Source organism: Stegodyphus dumicola, chromosome 1, assembly GCF_044657685.1.
Source record: "Stegodyphus dumicola isolate Sdum_Otavi_A_Nest chromosome 1, ASM4465768v1".
Taxonomy (NCBI): Eukaryota; Metazoa; Arthropoda; class Arachnida; order Araneae; family Eresidae; genus Stegodyphus; species Stegodyphus dumicola.
In genome coordinates, this window is record NC_140768.1 from 285,137,396 (window position 1) to 285,154,195 (window position 16,800).

The 16,800-nt window shown below is 31.5% G+C and overlaps 2 protein-coding genes across 3 annotated transcripts in view; both read left to right on the top strand.

Moving 5' to 3' along the window:
* The first annotated feature begins 2,002 nt into the window (after window positions 1-2,002).
* LOC118195297 (type I phosphatidylinositol 4,5-bisphosphate 4-phosphatase-A-like) overlaps window positions 2,003-16,800 on the top strand; it is a 42,869-nt gene continuing 28,071 nt past the window's right edge. For both annotated transcript variants that reach the window (XM_035366592.2, XM_085808161.1), the window contains exons 1-2: window positions 2,003-2,068; window positions 16,492-16,571. In XM_035366592.2, coding sequence (XP_035222483.1) covers window positions 16,568-16,571 — 4 coding nt within the window. In that variant the 5' untranslated portion in view covers window positions 2,003-2,068; window positions 16,492-16,567. The remainder of the gene's footprint in view (window positions 2,069-16,491; window positions 16,572-16,800) is intronic.
* Ppox (protoporphyrinogen oxidase) lies at window positions 8,823-10,420 on the top strand. The gene has a single exon (XM_035366590.2). The coding sequence runs from the start codon at window positions 8,969-8,971 to the stop codon at window positions 10,397-10,399; it is 1,431 nt and encodes a 476-aa protein (XP_035222481.1). The 5' UTR covers window positions 8,823-8,968; the 3' UTR covers window positions 10,400-10,420.

The window sequence follows — 16,800 nt, forward strand, 5'->3', positions numbered from 1 at the left end:
AGAGTACTGTAAGAATACTTTTAAAGAGTACTGTAAGAGTTTTATGAGTAATTAAATACATTTAATTAAATACATTTAATTACTCATAAAACTCTGTTAAAATGTTAAGGAATAAAATTTATTTATGTTCATACACTGAAATGTAGAAAAAAACTGGTACAGGCGAGCTCACGGTTATGCTGCCTATGCATATCACTGATTAATTGCATAGCACATATATAAAGTAGTAGACACTTGTGGAAACATCCTCAGAATAACAAATTTTTGCAAGCTGTGCTATTATAAATACTATATGGTCGAATAGTTGAAATCATGAGATGGGCGATAGCATTTCAGAAGTAGAGGCGAAAAGTGAAGTTTCAAATATGACCATTTTAAACAACATACTATCGCTGTAAGAATTCGGAGAAACTTCTGAGCTTACAACAAATATTTGGTTATAAAAGGACTTTGGATGAATACGGGCGGCATTAATTGATAAAAATCATTTTACGCTATAGGAATGTAATGCTTCAAGTAATATCGGAATTCAGTGTAGAGGATTTAGTAAACATCAACATGAAGTCTGGGAAATGTTCCCTCCATTATGCGGGCTACAGGAGCAGACACTCAAAGATCTCTTCTCATGAATGTATGACACAGAGCTTTGCAGCAAACATGGTATCAGAAATTTGTATACCATATGAATATCTAATATGATTTTTCTTATTTCAAACTGTTTGGGGAAGAAAGAAAGGCATTGTTCATGGTGAGAAACTCACAATTCCATGGATTCTACAGTCAACAGTAGAATTACAGACTATGGTGACTACTGGTAACCAACACATTATCTTCTTCTGCAGTCTATTACTTTAAAATAGGAATTTCAAAGCCGTTATGAGCCCTCATTTGAAATAGTAACTCGTGTCATCGTCATCATCGCACAGCATTTATTTTCCCCAGGTTATTAAACCTGCAGTTCAGTTCAGCCGTCATTCGCATGTTTTTCACGAAGCGGGATATGCTAAACGAAAATGAAGTGAGGGAAAATATTAGAGCGACTCCACATTTTCCCTCAGGTATTGTTTCTATGGTTATGAATTAAATCAGGGAGGGGGGGAGAAAAGTAACTTTAAGTTTCGTTTTATGCAGATAGATCTGTCTCTAGATGCCAAATTATGATTAGAAAAATATATTAATCTAAGTCTGGAGTCTTGCAATGGCCGCTTAAACTATCGAGCACATCTAGGATTGTAAGATGCAATCCGAAAATTCACCGAATTTTCTGCTACTAAACTCTCTAACTTTGAATCCCAGGCTTCATAAAAGCGGTTCTTTAGCAAAGAAGCATTTCATATTAAAGATTCTCAAAATAAAGACATATTTATTGGCGACATGTATTCTTCCGGGCAAGTCGAGAAAGAATCCCTCATTCTAATACATAAATTTTAAAATTATTCTTTTCACAGCAATAATTAACTGAAATCAAATACTGTTGCCACTCACAAATTATATTAATAAAATATAATTTGTATTTACGTAAAGCTAACTTGGTTATATTGAAACAAATAAATACTGAACATGTCAACGACGATAAGAGGGATGCCAATGCAATGCACTCTCTGAATACATAAATTCTGCGCCTCGGAATGGAACAAAATTCTAAATTGTTTTGTCGGATATATGATGTTCACTGCTTACAGAATACATCTGCATATTTACAGTGTGTATGTTTCTCCAGATCTGTGCTTCCACGAAAGGATCTGTGCCTTTTTTTTTTTTTTTTTTTTTTACGCTTAGCATACATTGATATGGCACTCTTATTTGATTTTAAAGTAAATATGAAGAGTCATATACAAAATATTTAGAAATTATATATCACGGTTTCCATTAATTTCTAACAGTTAACTTTGCTTTTCAGAGCAACTAAATGAAAGATAATATTTTATTGTTCAATATATTGAATAAACATGGAATGGCAACGAAGAATAAATTTTTAATAAACAAAAGAATTAAATTCATGAAACTTTTAAAAGAAACAACGCATTTAATACATAAAAAATTTAAAACCCATTAATATTTTTCTCGGGTATGTATTTTTAATGATTTTCATTTAAGAAAAATTCTGAATAAATTCCTTTGTTTAGTATCATATATTAAATTACGGTTTTCTAGATTTAAATCTTAAAAACTAGAAATTAAAGCTGTATAAAAATTACAAAAATTTTCCTTTAAATAATAACTTATTGACAGCTGTAATTTAATTAGTGTAATATTGTTTGTTCACAAGCTTTCGGAAAAAAAGTGGTTGCAGGTTATATTTCTTTAACTTATGATTTTAGACTTAATTAAATTCTGATCCTTTGTATTCCCTGTAACAAAATTTCTCAAAATAATATAAAGTGTCTGAAAAAACAGTTTCAGGAATGGTTAGGGGGTTCTATAAATATCAAATTTTACTTTTATAATTCTTGTGAAAGTGCCTGACTAGTGGCCCGGTGGTTAAGATCGCTGAATACTAGTAGCTTGACATGGACTCTAGCCCAGGCGAATGGACTAGCTGCATGATTGGATTTGGGGTTTTTTGCATATATAACTTGAATATCAGATATTTTTTCTTATAAAGTCCTCTGCGAAGGCATCCTTTCCCTTAAATAAACAGCTTCCGTATGCTGTTCAAATAACCTAATATTGTTAAAGTAGTCACCACGCTTAATCGCTAAAACTGACGAATTTGGAACCTCGTCTCTATGATACAAATTTCAAATGTTCCCAGAGGCTTTTTGCTCCTTTAACAAAGACGTAGCATCTAACCGCATTGAGCCTTTATTTATGAATTAATTAATCAAAATTTTATTTAAAACTTTAATTTTCTAGATTGTATAATCCGTCTTATTGCTGTTTATTCGATGCTGAGTAAGCCTCTTATTACTTAGCATATCCTTAACATATTCCACAATATCATAAAATTCATATAGCACTCTTTGTTAATGACATAGCTATTCTGATATGGTGTTTGGTATTTTCTCTATTACTTATAAGGTTATAGTATTACTTATAAGGTATTTTTTCCCTCCTTTTTGCATGTCTTCGTGGTGTAACGGTAGCACACTCGGTGCGTATTCGAGAGGTCCAGGTTCGAGTCCCGACGAGGGCATCGCTCGTTTTTCACGTCTCCAGTATAAAAAAAAAATCCTAATGGCTCTACACACTTATCCCAAAATTTCTCTTTAGATATTCAAAATATAGTGGTAGTCCGTAAAGTATGCAATCGATGTAATTCTTTTCGCAGGGAATGTAATAATCACAGTGACCCCTAGTTAACACGAATTCATTTAAGGCGAACACCCGGTTAACATGAACAAAATTTTTATTTGAGCAACGATGTACACTGCGGGGGGGGGCGAAGGGAAAGTTCAATATCTCCCGTTCTACTGGACCGATTGACAAAATTCAAAGTGCGTTTTTCATGTCTCGAAAGCGCGACTTAGGATATATGATAGATTTATATATAGCATCGTTCTAACATAGGTATTTCAACAAAAATCTGACTTTTTCTGAAATAACATACCAATTGTTTTCCATATTTCGATTCTACGACTCAAATTATGCCTAGATATTAAATTTTGTAAAATTTGGTGCGAAATTTACGGAGAAATTCAAAAATCTGTTTTGGCGAAATTTTTTCAGTTTGCGCCCAGCGAACTTCTTAATATGCGGCAACCAATTTTTCTTTCCCTTCCCTATGCCGGAGCAGAAAAAAAGGCACCTCATTCCTACCTTTTTACATTGTGCATAAGCGGAAAAAAAGTGACATCGTTTCTACTTCCAAATAATTTTAGCAAAGTGTCTAAACCAGATTTCATGTTTTATCGCTTTCAACAAATATTCCAAATTTCAAATTGGGGCAATAAATAAATTCCCGTATATCTTCGAAAATTTTGAATAAAAAAAATGTAATTTTTTGCAGATATGCTTAGAAATACGTCTACTTTAAGATGATTGTAAAAACTTTAGAGATTATAATTCAAAAATTCTTTTGAAAAATTTATAGAAATACAAATTTTAAAAATAAATCATAAAAATGGGTGAATTTTATTTGGAATGAACCTAAATTTCGAAATGTGAAAGTAGGAATCAAATAAGTTTAATAAAAAAAAAAAAGAGAGATTAATAAATATATACCGAACTCAATTGAGTAAAAATTTTGGGAGCTAATTTTTTAAAAACTACTCGTGCGACTTTTACAAAACTTGGTAGTTTGGCGTAATTTGAGTCGTAGAATTGAAATATGAAAAAAATTGGTATGTTAAAAAGTCCGATTTTTGTTTCAAAATACCTATATTAGAACGATGCTAAATATAAATCTAATACGTATCTTAAGTCGCGCTTTCAAGACATGAAAAACGCAAGTTGAATTTCGTCAATTAGCCCAGTAGAACGGGAGATATAAAACTGACCCCCCTTTTTTTTCAATGTACATAATCTTATAGGAAGTTAGGAAGTTTTAGAACTTAATGTAAATTCAGTTATCATGAATTACAAAAGTTTTTCTTAGTCTATTGCGTCGTTAGATTTTTTTCATTTAACACTATATTTCAAAGTTTTCAACTTAACCAATGCAAAAGTTCACTTTCCCCCCATATACAGCAAGCTGGATTCAGCCTTTAGATCAAGACATTCTTGCTCTAATGAAGAGGTCTTATCGCAAACAAATCGTGACAGCTGCAATTCGAGCTGCTGAAAAAGAGACGGAAATGACAACTTAATGCAGAAAGTATGCTTAATCCAATAAAGCTATTGCTGCATTTTGGAAATCTGTGCCATCAAGACAAAAGACAAAGATACTAATCCTGTTGATCACTTAGATTTTGACAACGATACCACTCACCTGATGAGTGGAATATTCTACAAAAGGCGTTGCGAGCCCTAGTGTTACTTTTGAGGAGTTTGTTAGGCCAGATAACGATGTTGCCCTCTATGCTCAGTGGGATCTGATATGCAAATACAGTAAGACCCCGCTTAACGCTGTTTCGTTTAGCGCTGTTTCGGTTTAGCGCTCTTTTATTTCAACCCGGGGATTCTCCGAAATTGTGCGCAGCGCTAGGTTTCCAAATAACATATCCGAAACAGTGTAGTTGTGTTTCTTGCTTTGTGGACGCATTTTTATCATTTGAAACATTTGTTGACATTATTGTAAGTTTAAATTTGTATAATACTATAACGATTAATACAGTGACAAATATTATGATCTTTAGTTTTTATCATGGGTGATAATAAAAAACAAGAAAAGAAAGCAACCAGAAAAAGCATTTCACTGGAAACTCAAATGCAAGTGATTAGAAGATTAGATTCTGGTGAACGTCAATCTCAAATTAGTGCTGCATTGATTTTGGCAACTTCAACAATAAGGACAATTCTTAAGAATAAAGAAAAAATACTGTCATCGGCAACTGCAACTACGTCAAGCTCTGCAACTAGAATTACCCGTTCTAGAAATAACATTAAAGAGGAAATGGAAAAACGACTGTCTATATGGATTGACGACGAAATTAAACGCAATATGCCATTAAGCCAATCTATCATAATGCCTTCTTGACAAAAAGGCAGAAAATTGGAAACCCAGAATAGACTGAATGATCTGACTGAGAATTTTATTTGTTTTTAAAAGTATATGCGTTTATATTGTTTTTATTTTTGTAAGAAATAAATGTTTGATTTTATTTTTATTAAAAAACATTATTAAATTTAATGCCTAACCATTTTTTATCCGTCTTCCCCTAACCCCATTATTTACATGTTAAGATAGCCTCGCTTAGCGCTGTTTCGCATTACGCTCTACTTCGATGGAACGTATCTCCCGCGTTAAGCGGGGTCTTACTGTAGCTGTGTCTGAGGTGCAATAAATGGCCTCAGAAGAAAGAGAGGAGAAAAATATTATTATTTCACGCTCTTTGAACACTATGAAAGATTTGCTGCAACATTCGAACGGACCGCTACTTTTACGGAAGTCGGGAGTACAGTTGGTGATGAAGTTATCTGGCATTTTCGTTTCCTCTGCGATAACGCAAGATACAGGAATTTTTCACCAGAAAAAGATCTTTGAATACACCTTTTTCAAGTTACAATACAGAAATTCGTGTAGTAATGTAGTGTTTTTCTATGACGACATACGTAATTTACTGTAGTACATATTATGCCTACGCGCTGAGAATGATTAATATGCTGAAAAGACTATTCCAAAAATAAAATTTGAATCCCCAGTTAACAAGAATTTTTTAACACGAACTTTTGATTTTTCGGTCCTTGGGATTCGTGTTTATAAGGGTTTCCTATAGTATTATCCATTCAAAAGTGATAAATTTTTTATATGCAAATCAAGGCTTTACGTCGTCTAACGGTAAATCAAGAGCTTTGCGTAAAGTGAATATCTAGGAGAATTTCTGCAATACAACGTTTGATTTCGGTGTATAAAAGCTGTATATCAGAAGGTTGCCTTGTTAGTTTAAGAACCAATATTTTCGAACCCATGGCTTTGTCGGTTGGGGCTTCACAATACATAAACCTTCATAACAAGGTATACATGAGTATGTATCATTGTATGTTAAGAACAAGGATAGCAGTTAGAAACAAAAACAGGAAAATGTATTTAATATAATTTGCTTACCTTAAAGTCCCTTTTTACATCTGGAATGAAAAATAAATGAGACGGTGACATTTCTCATTATGTTTACCAATTTATATGGAAAAAGTTATACTTAAGCTTGAAAAGAATCATTTTTAGCTATTCTATTCGTATGTCCATAAGCACAAGATCCCATACTCCAAAATTTAAAAAAAGGAAAGGATTTACAATCACAGCGGGAGAAATACGGCCGCTGAGGATTCTTTTTCACTTCCGGAGTTGAACCAGAAATTGTGGAGCTGGAGAAGTAGCTCTTCGCTCTTATTCCAGGCAAAACTATTATCAAGTTTTATTTGCAGTGAATATAATTTAAACTCCCTTAAGATAAATTTCATTAGAATCGTACTACCTCTAAGAATATTGTATTACACCTTATTGCATAATGAGTTTTGAAGCATCTGTGGGATAATAGTGGTGCATCACAGGAGTACTCGGATTCGGAGATCCAACTCTCATCGAAAGCAACATGTCCGAAGGTTATAATCACAGAGCAAAGCATTTCAAATCTTCCTTGTTATAAAAAGGCAACCCCTCGGGTAATGGATGATGTAGCAGACGTGGAAAATTATAGGGAATTTAACTGGTAAAAGGTTAGAATGAAACTTCACTGATACATAATAACCTACATTACGAAATAGAATCGAAGAGCAAAAAATACCAAGCAAAGAAAAGTACACCAAAATACACAGAAATGGCTAAATCGAAAATTATACTAAAAATTCAAAATAAGTACCTTGTGTAGTGAGACGAACACGAAAACTAGAATTAATTTTCATATATAAATTCATTTGTACTAAAAGTTTGTTCGAATATAGAGAGTAATACGAACATGATACCAATGGGTGACTCAGCCTCCTTGAAGTTTTCAAACACTTGGCAAAGCATGCATGGATTTTGTGTTCCACCTCATTTATATATACATTCATTCTCAATATTCCTACCCATCATTATAGATTAGCACAAGTTTGTATTCCATCTGTTTTAAGATCTGTCGTATGTTATAAAAATATTTAGTCTTATTTGTTCATTCCACTAAGGCAGGGATGTCAAACTCGGTACGTCAAATGGAGTAAATATTTTACAGTAGTGCAGACCGCAAGACAAAACTGCAATTTTTTATACATAATGTATTTAAAAAGTAAATAAATGTATAAAATCTTATTTAATACCAAAGCCATAGCTAGGATTTTCAGAACCCAGGAACAACTGAACATTTTGTGCCCCTTCTGTATGCCAAGAATGAAAAAATTTCATTCTAAAATTTTGTAACATCTTTTTGGCACTCCATGGATGCTGCGCCCGGGGACAGATGTCCCCCTTGTCCCACCCTAACTACGCCACTGCCTAATACTGCAGTTCTTAAAAAAATAGAAGGAATATTATCATGAAATAAGAATGGAAATCCTGGTTGTAGATGGATACCTATTCCCCCCCCTCAATACCTGTCATTCTGCAACTAGCTTCCAAGTGTCTGGAGACATGCTGCTCCTTCTAACGATTTTTAGAAGTCGTGTTAACTTAGATATCATTGGAAATGTGTCCCTTTACATGTGAAAAAAGGTATTCACATTGATACTTACTATTTACCATGGAAATCACTAAGAGAGGTATTTGCAGCTTTCTGGGTAACATGCAGGCTGGCATTTGTAAAATTTGGGAACACACAATTCAATGAAATTTTTTTTAAGTCACACTGAATATTTGTTTATTCATAATCTGGTACTGGTTGAGAAAATACTTTTAGAAAGAAATCATCTGAAGAGTCTTTTATAGCACTAGAGGCTGTATATACCCCTCGATATGGAATGGAATTCCAGATTTACTAACATTATATGCTGTTGTTATTCTTTCAGGGAAAGGCGTGGGCAGCAGAAAATGTATCAAATGCCACGAGTTTGCATACCTAAGATATCCCCATCCCCACATACGCACATCTTTTTCAATCACCTCGAACTTGAAGATGGCGGCACATGTCAAGATGCCCATCTTGAATAGCTAGCTTTATTTATCGCCATATCAAGGAGCGAATAGTTGTAATGTAAAAGTCAACGCCTAAAGCCGTAAATTCAAATCATAGATTAACATTTTGAAGTAATTACCTAGCCCTATCAATTCAAAAATTACGTCTCAAAATCCTGCCCTTTGGGCCCAAAGACTTCACTGATGCAAAACAAGCTTATTTTTATTATTCGAATTCTCCTTTGCTGTTTTATTTTTATTAACGTTTTCATAACCACTTAATACCAAATTAAATTTTCGTTAACTTTCTTATTTTGTTTAAATAATATACTTCTTTTTTATATCATGGCTACAGTTGCAATTATAGGAGGTGGAATAAGTGGATTATCATGCGCTTACTATTTAAAAACATTGGGCCATCGGAAAATACGGTACATGTTTCTTTTAGAAAAAAACATGAAATTCGGTGGTTGGATTCAAACAACTCGGTTTCCTGATGGAGCTGTGTTTGAACATGGACCTAGAACAATCCGTGTAGGATCTAAAGCAGGATATAATACCATAGCATTGGCTGAAGAACTGAACTTGGCATCTCGAGTTTTACCAGTAACAAAGAACCATTCTCTTGCAAAAACTAATTATATTCTGGCAAACAATGAACTTTACCCTCTTCCAAGAGATTTTAAGTCAATGCTGGCTAAAACGCCTCCTTTTCCGAAAACCTTTCTTCTATATGGATTGAAAGAACTGTGGACTAAAAAATCTGAAATAGATGATGAATCTGTATATAGCTTCGTTGATCGTAGAGTTGGTAAAGAAATCGCAGATTTTGTTTCTGATCCCTTGTGCCGAGGTATTGCAGCTGGTGATGCTCGGGAATTAAGTGTACGTTCAATGTTTCCATCTTTGTATGAAGGCGAACAGCAGCATGGTTCGTTCATTAAAAGTTTGTTAAAAAGTCGGCATGACCAGCCAATGTTTGAATATATGTATAGTGATTTGGTAAAGAAGTCATGTAGTGAAATGTGGAGAAGCTGGACATTTAAAACAGGTTTGTCAGAGATAATTGATGCTTTAGCTTGCACTATTGAAGAACGTGGTGGTGACATTCTCTTCAATGCTGAATGTTCCAAATTGACATTTAAAGATAATAAAGCATTACTGGAAGTTGAAAATGAAAAAATTGAAGTAGATCATGTGTTTTCCTGCATTCCTGCTGATCAATTGTCAAAATTGCTGCACCAGTATTCATCATTGGCTGAGACATTAATGTCGATTTCTTCAGTTGATGTAGCTGTTGTATATTTTGAGTTTGAAAATAATGTGTTGAAAAAAAATGGTTTTGGATTTTTATCACCATCATTTGAAGACTCTAAAGTTCTTGGAGTAGTTTTTGATTCTTGTCTCTTTCCTGAATTGAATGGTAAAAGTAAGACTCGCTTGACATGTATGATGGGTGGTAGATGGTTCAGAGATATTCTTGGTGATCCAGAAACAGTATCAGAGGAACTTATATTAAGTATTGCATTAAAAGAAGTTCAGAAGCATCTAGGTATAAGTCAGTTACCAGTGAGACATAAAGTTATTATTCAACGGAATTGTATACCTCAATATGTTGTTGGTCATTACAAGAAGCTTATTGCAATCGATAATGACATAAAGAAGCACGATTTGTGCCTTACTGTTTTGGGTGCCTCATACGAAGGTGCTGGTGTACCTGATTGTATATATACTTCAAAGCTTGGTGTACAAAAATATTTAGAAACTTTGCAATAAAATTATTTTTATATATTTTTATCATGCGTGAAGATCATAGCTAGATATAGTGTTACATATTATATTATTTAAAACTTAACCCTTTACATTCCCAGTAGTAACAGCACTTTATGTTGATCTGGTAGCCATTGTTTATAAAAGTGCTAAATCGATTTTGTATCCGTAAGTGTTTATCATTTACTCTACAAGGAATTTGCTTTTTATATGCATATAGAAAATAACAAATTCCAAAAATAAATTTAATTTCAGTGGTTTGTATGTTTCAACGAAATAATTCTCAATATAACACATACCTTAATATGTATCATAGTTACTAAATTAGAGTTTGCGAGACTTTATATTTCAGACGGTTACATGTTACACTGAATTTTTTATTTTATGTCCAAATTGTATTAAACCGATCACTGTAAATCATGTAGATTTTAATGTTGCTAATACAGGTAATTGAAGTGTTTGTTTGCTTGTTTGAACTCATGATTTCCTGTTCAAAAGTTGAATACAGTTGTTGGTCATAGTGGAAACTTGAATTAGATTTTAATGTCATTCTTTTGAATGGCTATAAAATTACTCAAAAATTCATAATTTCATTCCAAAACTCTTCTTAAATGATGCTATGAATAGGAAAGTGCCTTTTGTATTTATGGTACTTTTGGGTTGATCTCTCTTCCCTTCGGTTCATCACAATCTCGGATTTTATGCACCCATAAGTATTTAGTTACAAATATCATACTAAAAAAAAGTGCATGCTATAACAAAGCAAAGTGAAAGAATAGCAATAGATTTAATGGTGATTATAAAACAAATTAATTAAATATTTCTGGACAAATACACAAAATAAAGGCAAAAGATTTTAAAAGCAGAAATAAATTATATTAAAAGATTTGATAACAAAACAGATTTTTTAAATTTGGCTATGAAAATGATTCTAAGACATAAAGCAAATAAGAAAAATAAAGGGAAATTTTTTTTAATTATTACGTTTGCCTTCTGCCTTTTGTAATTATTACATTGCCCATTAGCATTATATTACAGTTGTAACATTACAATTTACAATGTGTATAAAATTTTAGTCTATGCTGTAGAAAAATGTTTATTTTAGGAGCTCAGAAATTTTTTTATAACAAGTAAAATTTCATTAAAAGAGTTTTGTCTGTACCCAGATTAAACTCTTTGTCTGCACATGATTTATATGAGATAGCTCTTTAGATATTGCCAGCTGTCCTTGTTTTTTATTTCTCCATTTTGCCAGGCCTCAGCTTTTTTTAATATGAGTTTCGTTCGGAATCAATAAAGTTATACTTATGAGTTAATTTGAAATGTTCAAAATTCAAAGCATGCTTGCCTTCAATCTTAAAATATTAATACTTCAACAGCATTACGAGTAACTACATTTTGATCATGCTCTGTTTTCAAAAGCATCATGTTCATTTCTCATCTAATACTGCCAAAATTAGCCCATATTATTCTTTTGGGGGGTAAACTAACTTCCATTGATCTCAACAGTTAAGTTTGGATCTCTTGTTTTTTATAACTTTTCTGTTAGCACATTGATGTATGATTTTTCATACCGAACTAGTATCTTATTATATACTTCTTGCATCTCAGATTTTCATGATTATGCTTTGATAATTTTATGGAACAGGTCTAAAACAGTTAAAATATATCTATAACAAGAAAATGCTTGTTTAAATCATGATCCAAAAATAGTATTTTAGTCATAAAAAACAGATTGGTATTGACTTTGCTTTACAATATGATGTTAGATAGTACTCTGTTTTGCACCATTTACATTACTTGGCAGTGTAAAGTGAAGTGGTGGTTGTAACTGAAAAGTTTAAAATAGCAAAATTAATTAATTAATTAAAAAAATATGCTTAGATGAGAACAAAGAGAAACTCAAGAATGGCCTAACTCGTCGGCAAACCGTGGCTCTTTAGCTCCTGAGTATGACTCTTCTACAGAATACCACATGTAGGCGCACTCACGTAAAAGTAAGAAATCTTGAAAATACAGCACAGAGGCTGTGAAATTTTACAGGAGCATGAAAACAACTGAAACTGTATCCGCCAGTGCTATTCCTAGGAAAATTTGTTTGTACCAGTTCTGGCATTTTGATTGTACATCTTGTGCTGTCGTAGTAATTGTCATATGCCAAATTTTAACTAATGCAATGTTTTTAATTAATATACCATTCAGTGGCGTTTTTAACTTATATAAGAAACTAAATATTGTAAAAATGAAGTTTAGTTTCAAAATATGATTTTTAGTTTTTTAAAATGTTTTTTTAGTTTTTCAAATATGAAATTTTTTCCAATGTCTGAAACAGAAATTTTCTTAGCAACTGCATTTAGGCAACATGAAATACATAGACGATGTTGGGGTTGTATATAATGTGGATAAAACTTCAAATATTAAATGTCTAAAAACTAAAAGCCCAGATATTTTGACATGAAATTTTATGTTTACGTTATTTGGTGCATCAAGTTAAAATTGCCATTGTACTGATTCTAGTAAGATTTTTACTGATGTATTGATAAATGGGCTATTACTGAAATGAGATACTTACTTACCATTGAATCATTCATCAAAAAGCACTTTGTGTGCAGATATTTCCAGAAGAAATTTGCGAAGTTATAGAATTGGTGATTATCAATTTCACTGTAGTTCAAGCTCTTAATCATATCCAGTTTAAAGAATTTTTAGATGAAATGGAGAAGGAGTATACAGATCTTCTGCTGCATATCAAAGTATATTGGTTATCAAAAGGAAATATTTTGAAACATTTTGTATCTTTATTAACAGAAATTAAACCATTTCTCCTTGAAAAGGGTGTTTATTTTTATTATCCAGAACTAACGAATGATCAGTGGATCCAAAAATTTTATTTCATGCTAGACATTACATCTCATCAAAAACTACAGGGAAAAGGAAACGCAATTTTTTCGATGTTCAAAGAAATTATTTCATTTGAAAACAAATTATCTCTTTTTGCTCAAGATTTTGAAAGAGAAATTTTGATTCATGTTTCAAGCATGTTGAAACATTACCAAGAAAATAATTCTGATATTGACATTTGCTATTTCAAAACAACAGTTTTAAATATGAGAGAAGTTTTTCAGAGAAGGTCTTGGAAATTGAAAAACAGCAAAGCCACATTAGCCTTTGTTAAAAAAAAAAAAAAAATAATAAATAAATAAAACCTCTTAATACTACTCTAACAGAATTAAATTTTACTCCCTTTAATATTGATACTGGCAACTTTGAAGTCCAATTTATGGATTTGAAAAACAAACCATTATGGAACTCGAAATTTGAACATTTTAGCTCTCATATAGAAACACTAGAGAAAAACAAATGTGAGCTTTGTTTCACAACACAAGGGGTCTGCTTTGAAAGATCCAGAGAAGGAAGATATGTTGATTTTTAATTCATGGAAAAGTATTCATGACTCATATAATCAGCTGAAAAAACTAACATTTGCTGTTCATTCCTTATTTGGATCTACATATTCATGCAAAAATCATTTTCAAGCATGAACCTTATCAAGTCTAAATTGAGAAGTTGGCTTATTGATAAGAACTTGTAATCATGCTTAAAATTAAAAGCAACAACATATGAACACGAGTTAACTTTCCAAGGAGATGCAAGGCCATTGTTTGCATTACTGTTTATTTGTCAATATTATGATTTAAGTTTTGGGATACCTTATAGCTTTATTTTATCAATAAATAGTACCATTGTTTAATGTGATAAAGTTTTATTCGAAATACCTACATAGCTAAGACTTAAAAACTCAAGTATTAAGTTAATTTTAGAGTGTTATGGAGTGAAAAAAGATGTAGTGTTGAGAAAGGTATGTTAAAAGATGGTTTGGATATATAGAGGGATGAACGAAAGAAGCTACACAAAATGAGTATACAAGACAAATGTGAGTTGGAAAAGGATCAACCTCAGGGTACGTGCATTTATCAGATTGAGGACATTCTTAATAAATGCCAGTGTAAGAGTACCCTAATTAAGTCAATAACAATATACCTACCTATATAATTTAAGTTTAAACAAATGTGGCTCTCAATAGAGATTTCAATTGTTGATCTGTTGATAATTGGTTTTATTGAGTAATGAGTTTGCCGACCACTGATACAGATACTTAATGATAAAAAATTAAGCTCCTAGTGCCATTTGTTTACCTTGAGAAACAAATTCTTGAAAAGCTGATGATAAAAAAAAGTATTAAAAATTCTACCATTAACCAGATCTGAGAGATTTTTATGGATGTGGATCACCTCCATAAAATATTTGGACTTTATGGATGTATTTCACATTCATAAAAATATTTTCATTTTGGTTAATGATTCTATTTCTGCTGAGGAATATAACTTTAATATTCTTAACTTAATAACATAATCCTTGTCATCTCATGCATACTTTTGTTCAGCTATAATGTAAACTGCTGTTTCTTTCCCTTCAACTGTATTGATGTTAATACTATTTGAAAAAATACATTTATAGTAATAGAATAAATTAGCTCATCTCTTGATGTATGTTCATAATGCTGGGCCAAAAATAAGAAACAGTGTCAATCAACTTCTCAACTTTTACGTGACAGCTCCAGCATCATCATATATCAGATCTAGAATTTCATCACAAATGTATGTGTACATTCAGCTATTTAAAGAGTTATTTCTACGTTATTTTCTGTATCTGTAGTTGCTTAAAATTTAATGTTTTATGTAGCTTACATATTCTGTTTATGATAGATTCCTGCTTATTAGTGGCATATATAAATTTTCATTTTAAGAAGAGAGCTTCTGTGTTTTTCTAAAATGCTTTTTTTTTTTTTTTTTTTTTTTTTTTTTAGGAAGTTTTATGAAATAATTTAAAAATTAAGACTACCAGTAGATATGACTTGATTATAACACCTGACAAATAATTTTAAAAGGCTTAAACTACTGTGCTTAGCAAAGCAAAATTATTATTGCCTTAAACGCTTTTTTTTTAATGTGCAGTTTTATCTCTTATATATTTAAATTCTTATCTCTTTTAATTTAGAAGTATTCATATTCTTAAGTTTGGATTTTACAAGTTTCAATTTATAATGTACTTTTATGTTAAAATGCATTTATGTATGTGTGTGTCTAATATATATGTATATAATCAATTTCAAAGTGAAAGAAAAAGCTGAATACACATAAATTCAATGTTAAGTGTAAAAAGGAATCCTAAGAAGAACTTTGAAGAAAAAATGAAATCACAGCATGAAACCATCTGTATGAAAGAACATGAAAAATCAAGTGTCAAGTTGTTAGTGGCTGCACCCTGTTTACTGAAATAAGATTTAATCTGCTTGCTCTTAATTACAGCTTTAACATTCTGTATTCTACACCATCAATACTGTAAAGTCCTTTTATCACACACACACATATATATGTGGTGTGTGTACATATACATATTTACAAACTGTTTCACTCAGACCACATAAACTCTGTAGGCCAAGATTTCTTTTTCAAAATTCTTTCTTTTTTTTCAAAGTAAAATAAAAGATACTGTTCTGTGATCAAGTCCAGAAATGTATGTATGCATGTATATACGTACATACATATGTATATGTGTGTAGCTATTAGATTTTAGCGGTATTACTGCAACCAAAATTTTTAATCACAATAATAACAACTAAGGATATGAAAAATCAGAGTGCAAATGAAAATTATTTAAGGAAAAATTATATACTGAACTTAACCACAAAAATTAGTTATACTATATACTATTTTCTTTCATGCTCCAAATTTATGCATACATTTTCTGTTTTACAATGAAATTTAAGCATGCATTGAATCAATGCAAAATCACTTATATAGTTCATGTTAAGTTCTTAGTTTACAGCTGGACAGTCAAGATAATGTTTGAGTACCAAATATTCTGTAAATTGTTCTTCTTGAAGCAGAGGACCTGTATCAGTTGTAATTGAAATAGAGTTTTTTTACGTAATATCAATCTGAGGTAATATTTTGGCAGAATTTAAATTAATATATTTATCTTTCACATGGTTACGTATGTGTATGAAAACTGATATTTCTTTTAATTTACAATAGATGGGAAGATGAATTAGAGATGTTATTTATAGAGAAACTGAGACAAGATATGTGATCTTCATAATTTTTATATGAAATGAGTAAGTATAAAATTATCATGTGTTTGAGCTCTGGCACATATTTATGTTTATATATTTTTGTACTGAAAGAGCGAGAATAATTGCATTAAAGTAGAATTTTAACTGAAGAGAATTGAAGGATATAAAATTTCAAATTCTTTCTAATGCTTCTTTTCTTCACTAGTAAAAACTATATATTCTCAGTAAAAATTATTTTTATAAGAAAGTTTTCAATACTTTTTTAATGTTT

Bases quoted from the DNA above. Each gene is read 5' to 3' on its own strand.
- Ppox (XM_035366590.2), top strand. From the start codon at position 8,969: ATGGCTACAGTTGCAATTATAGGAGGTGGAATAAGTGGATTATCATGC.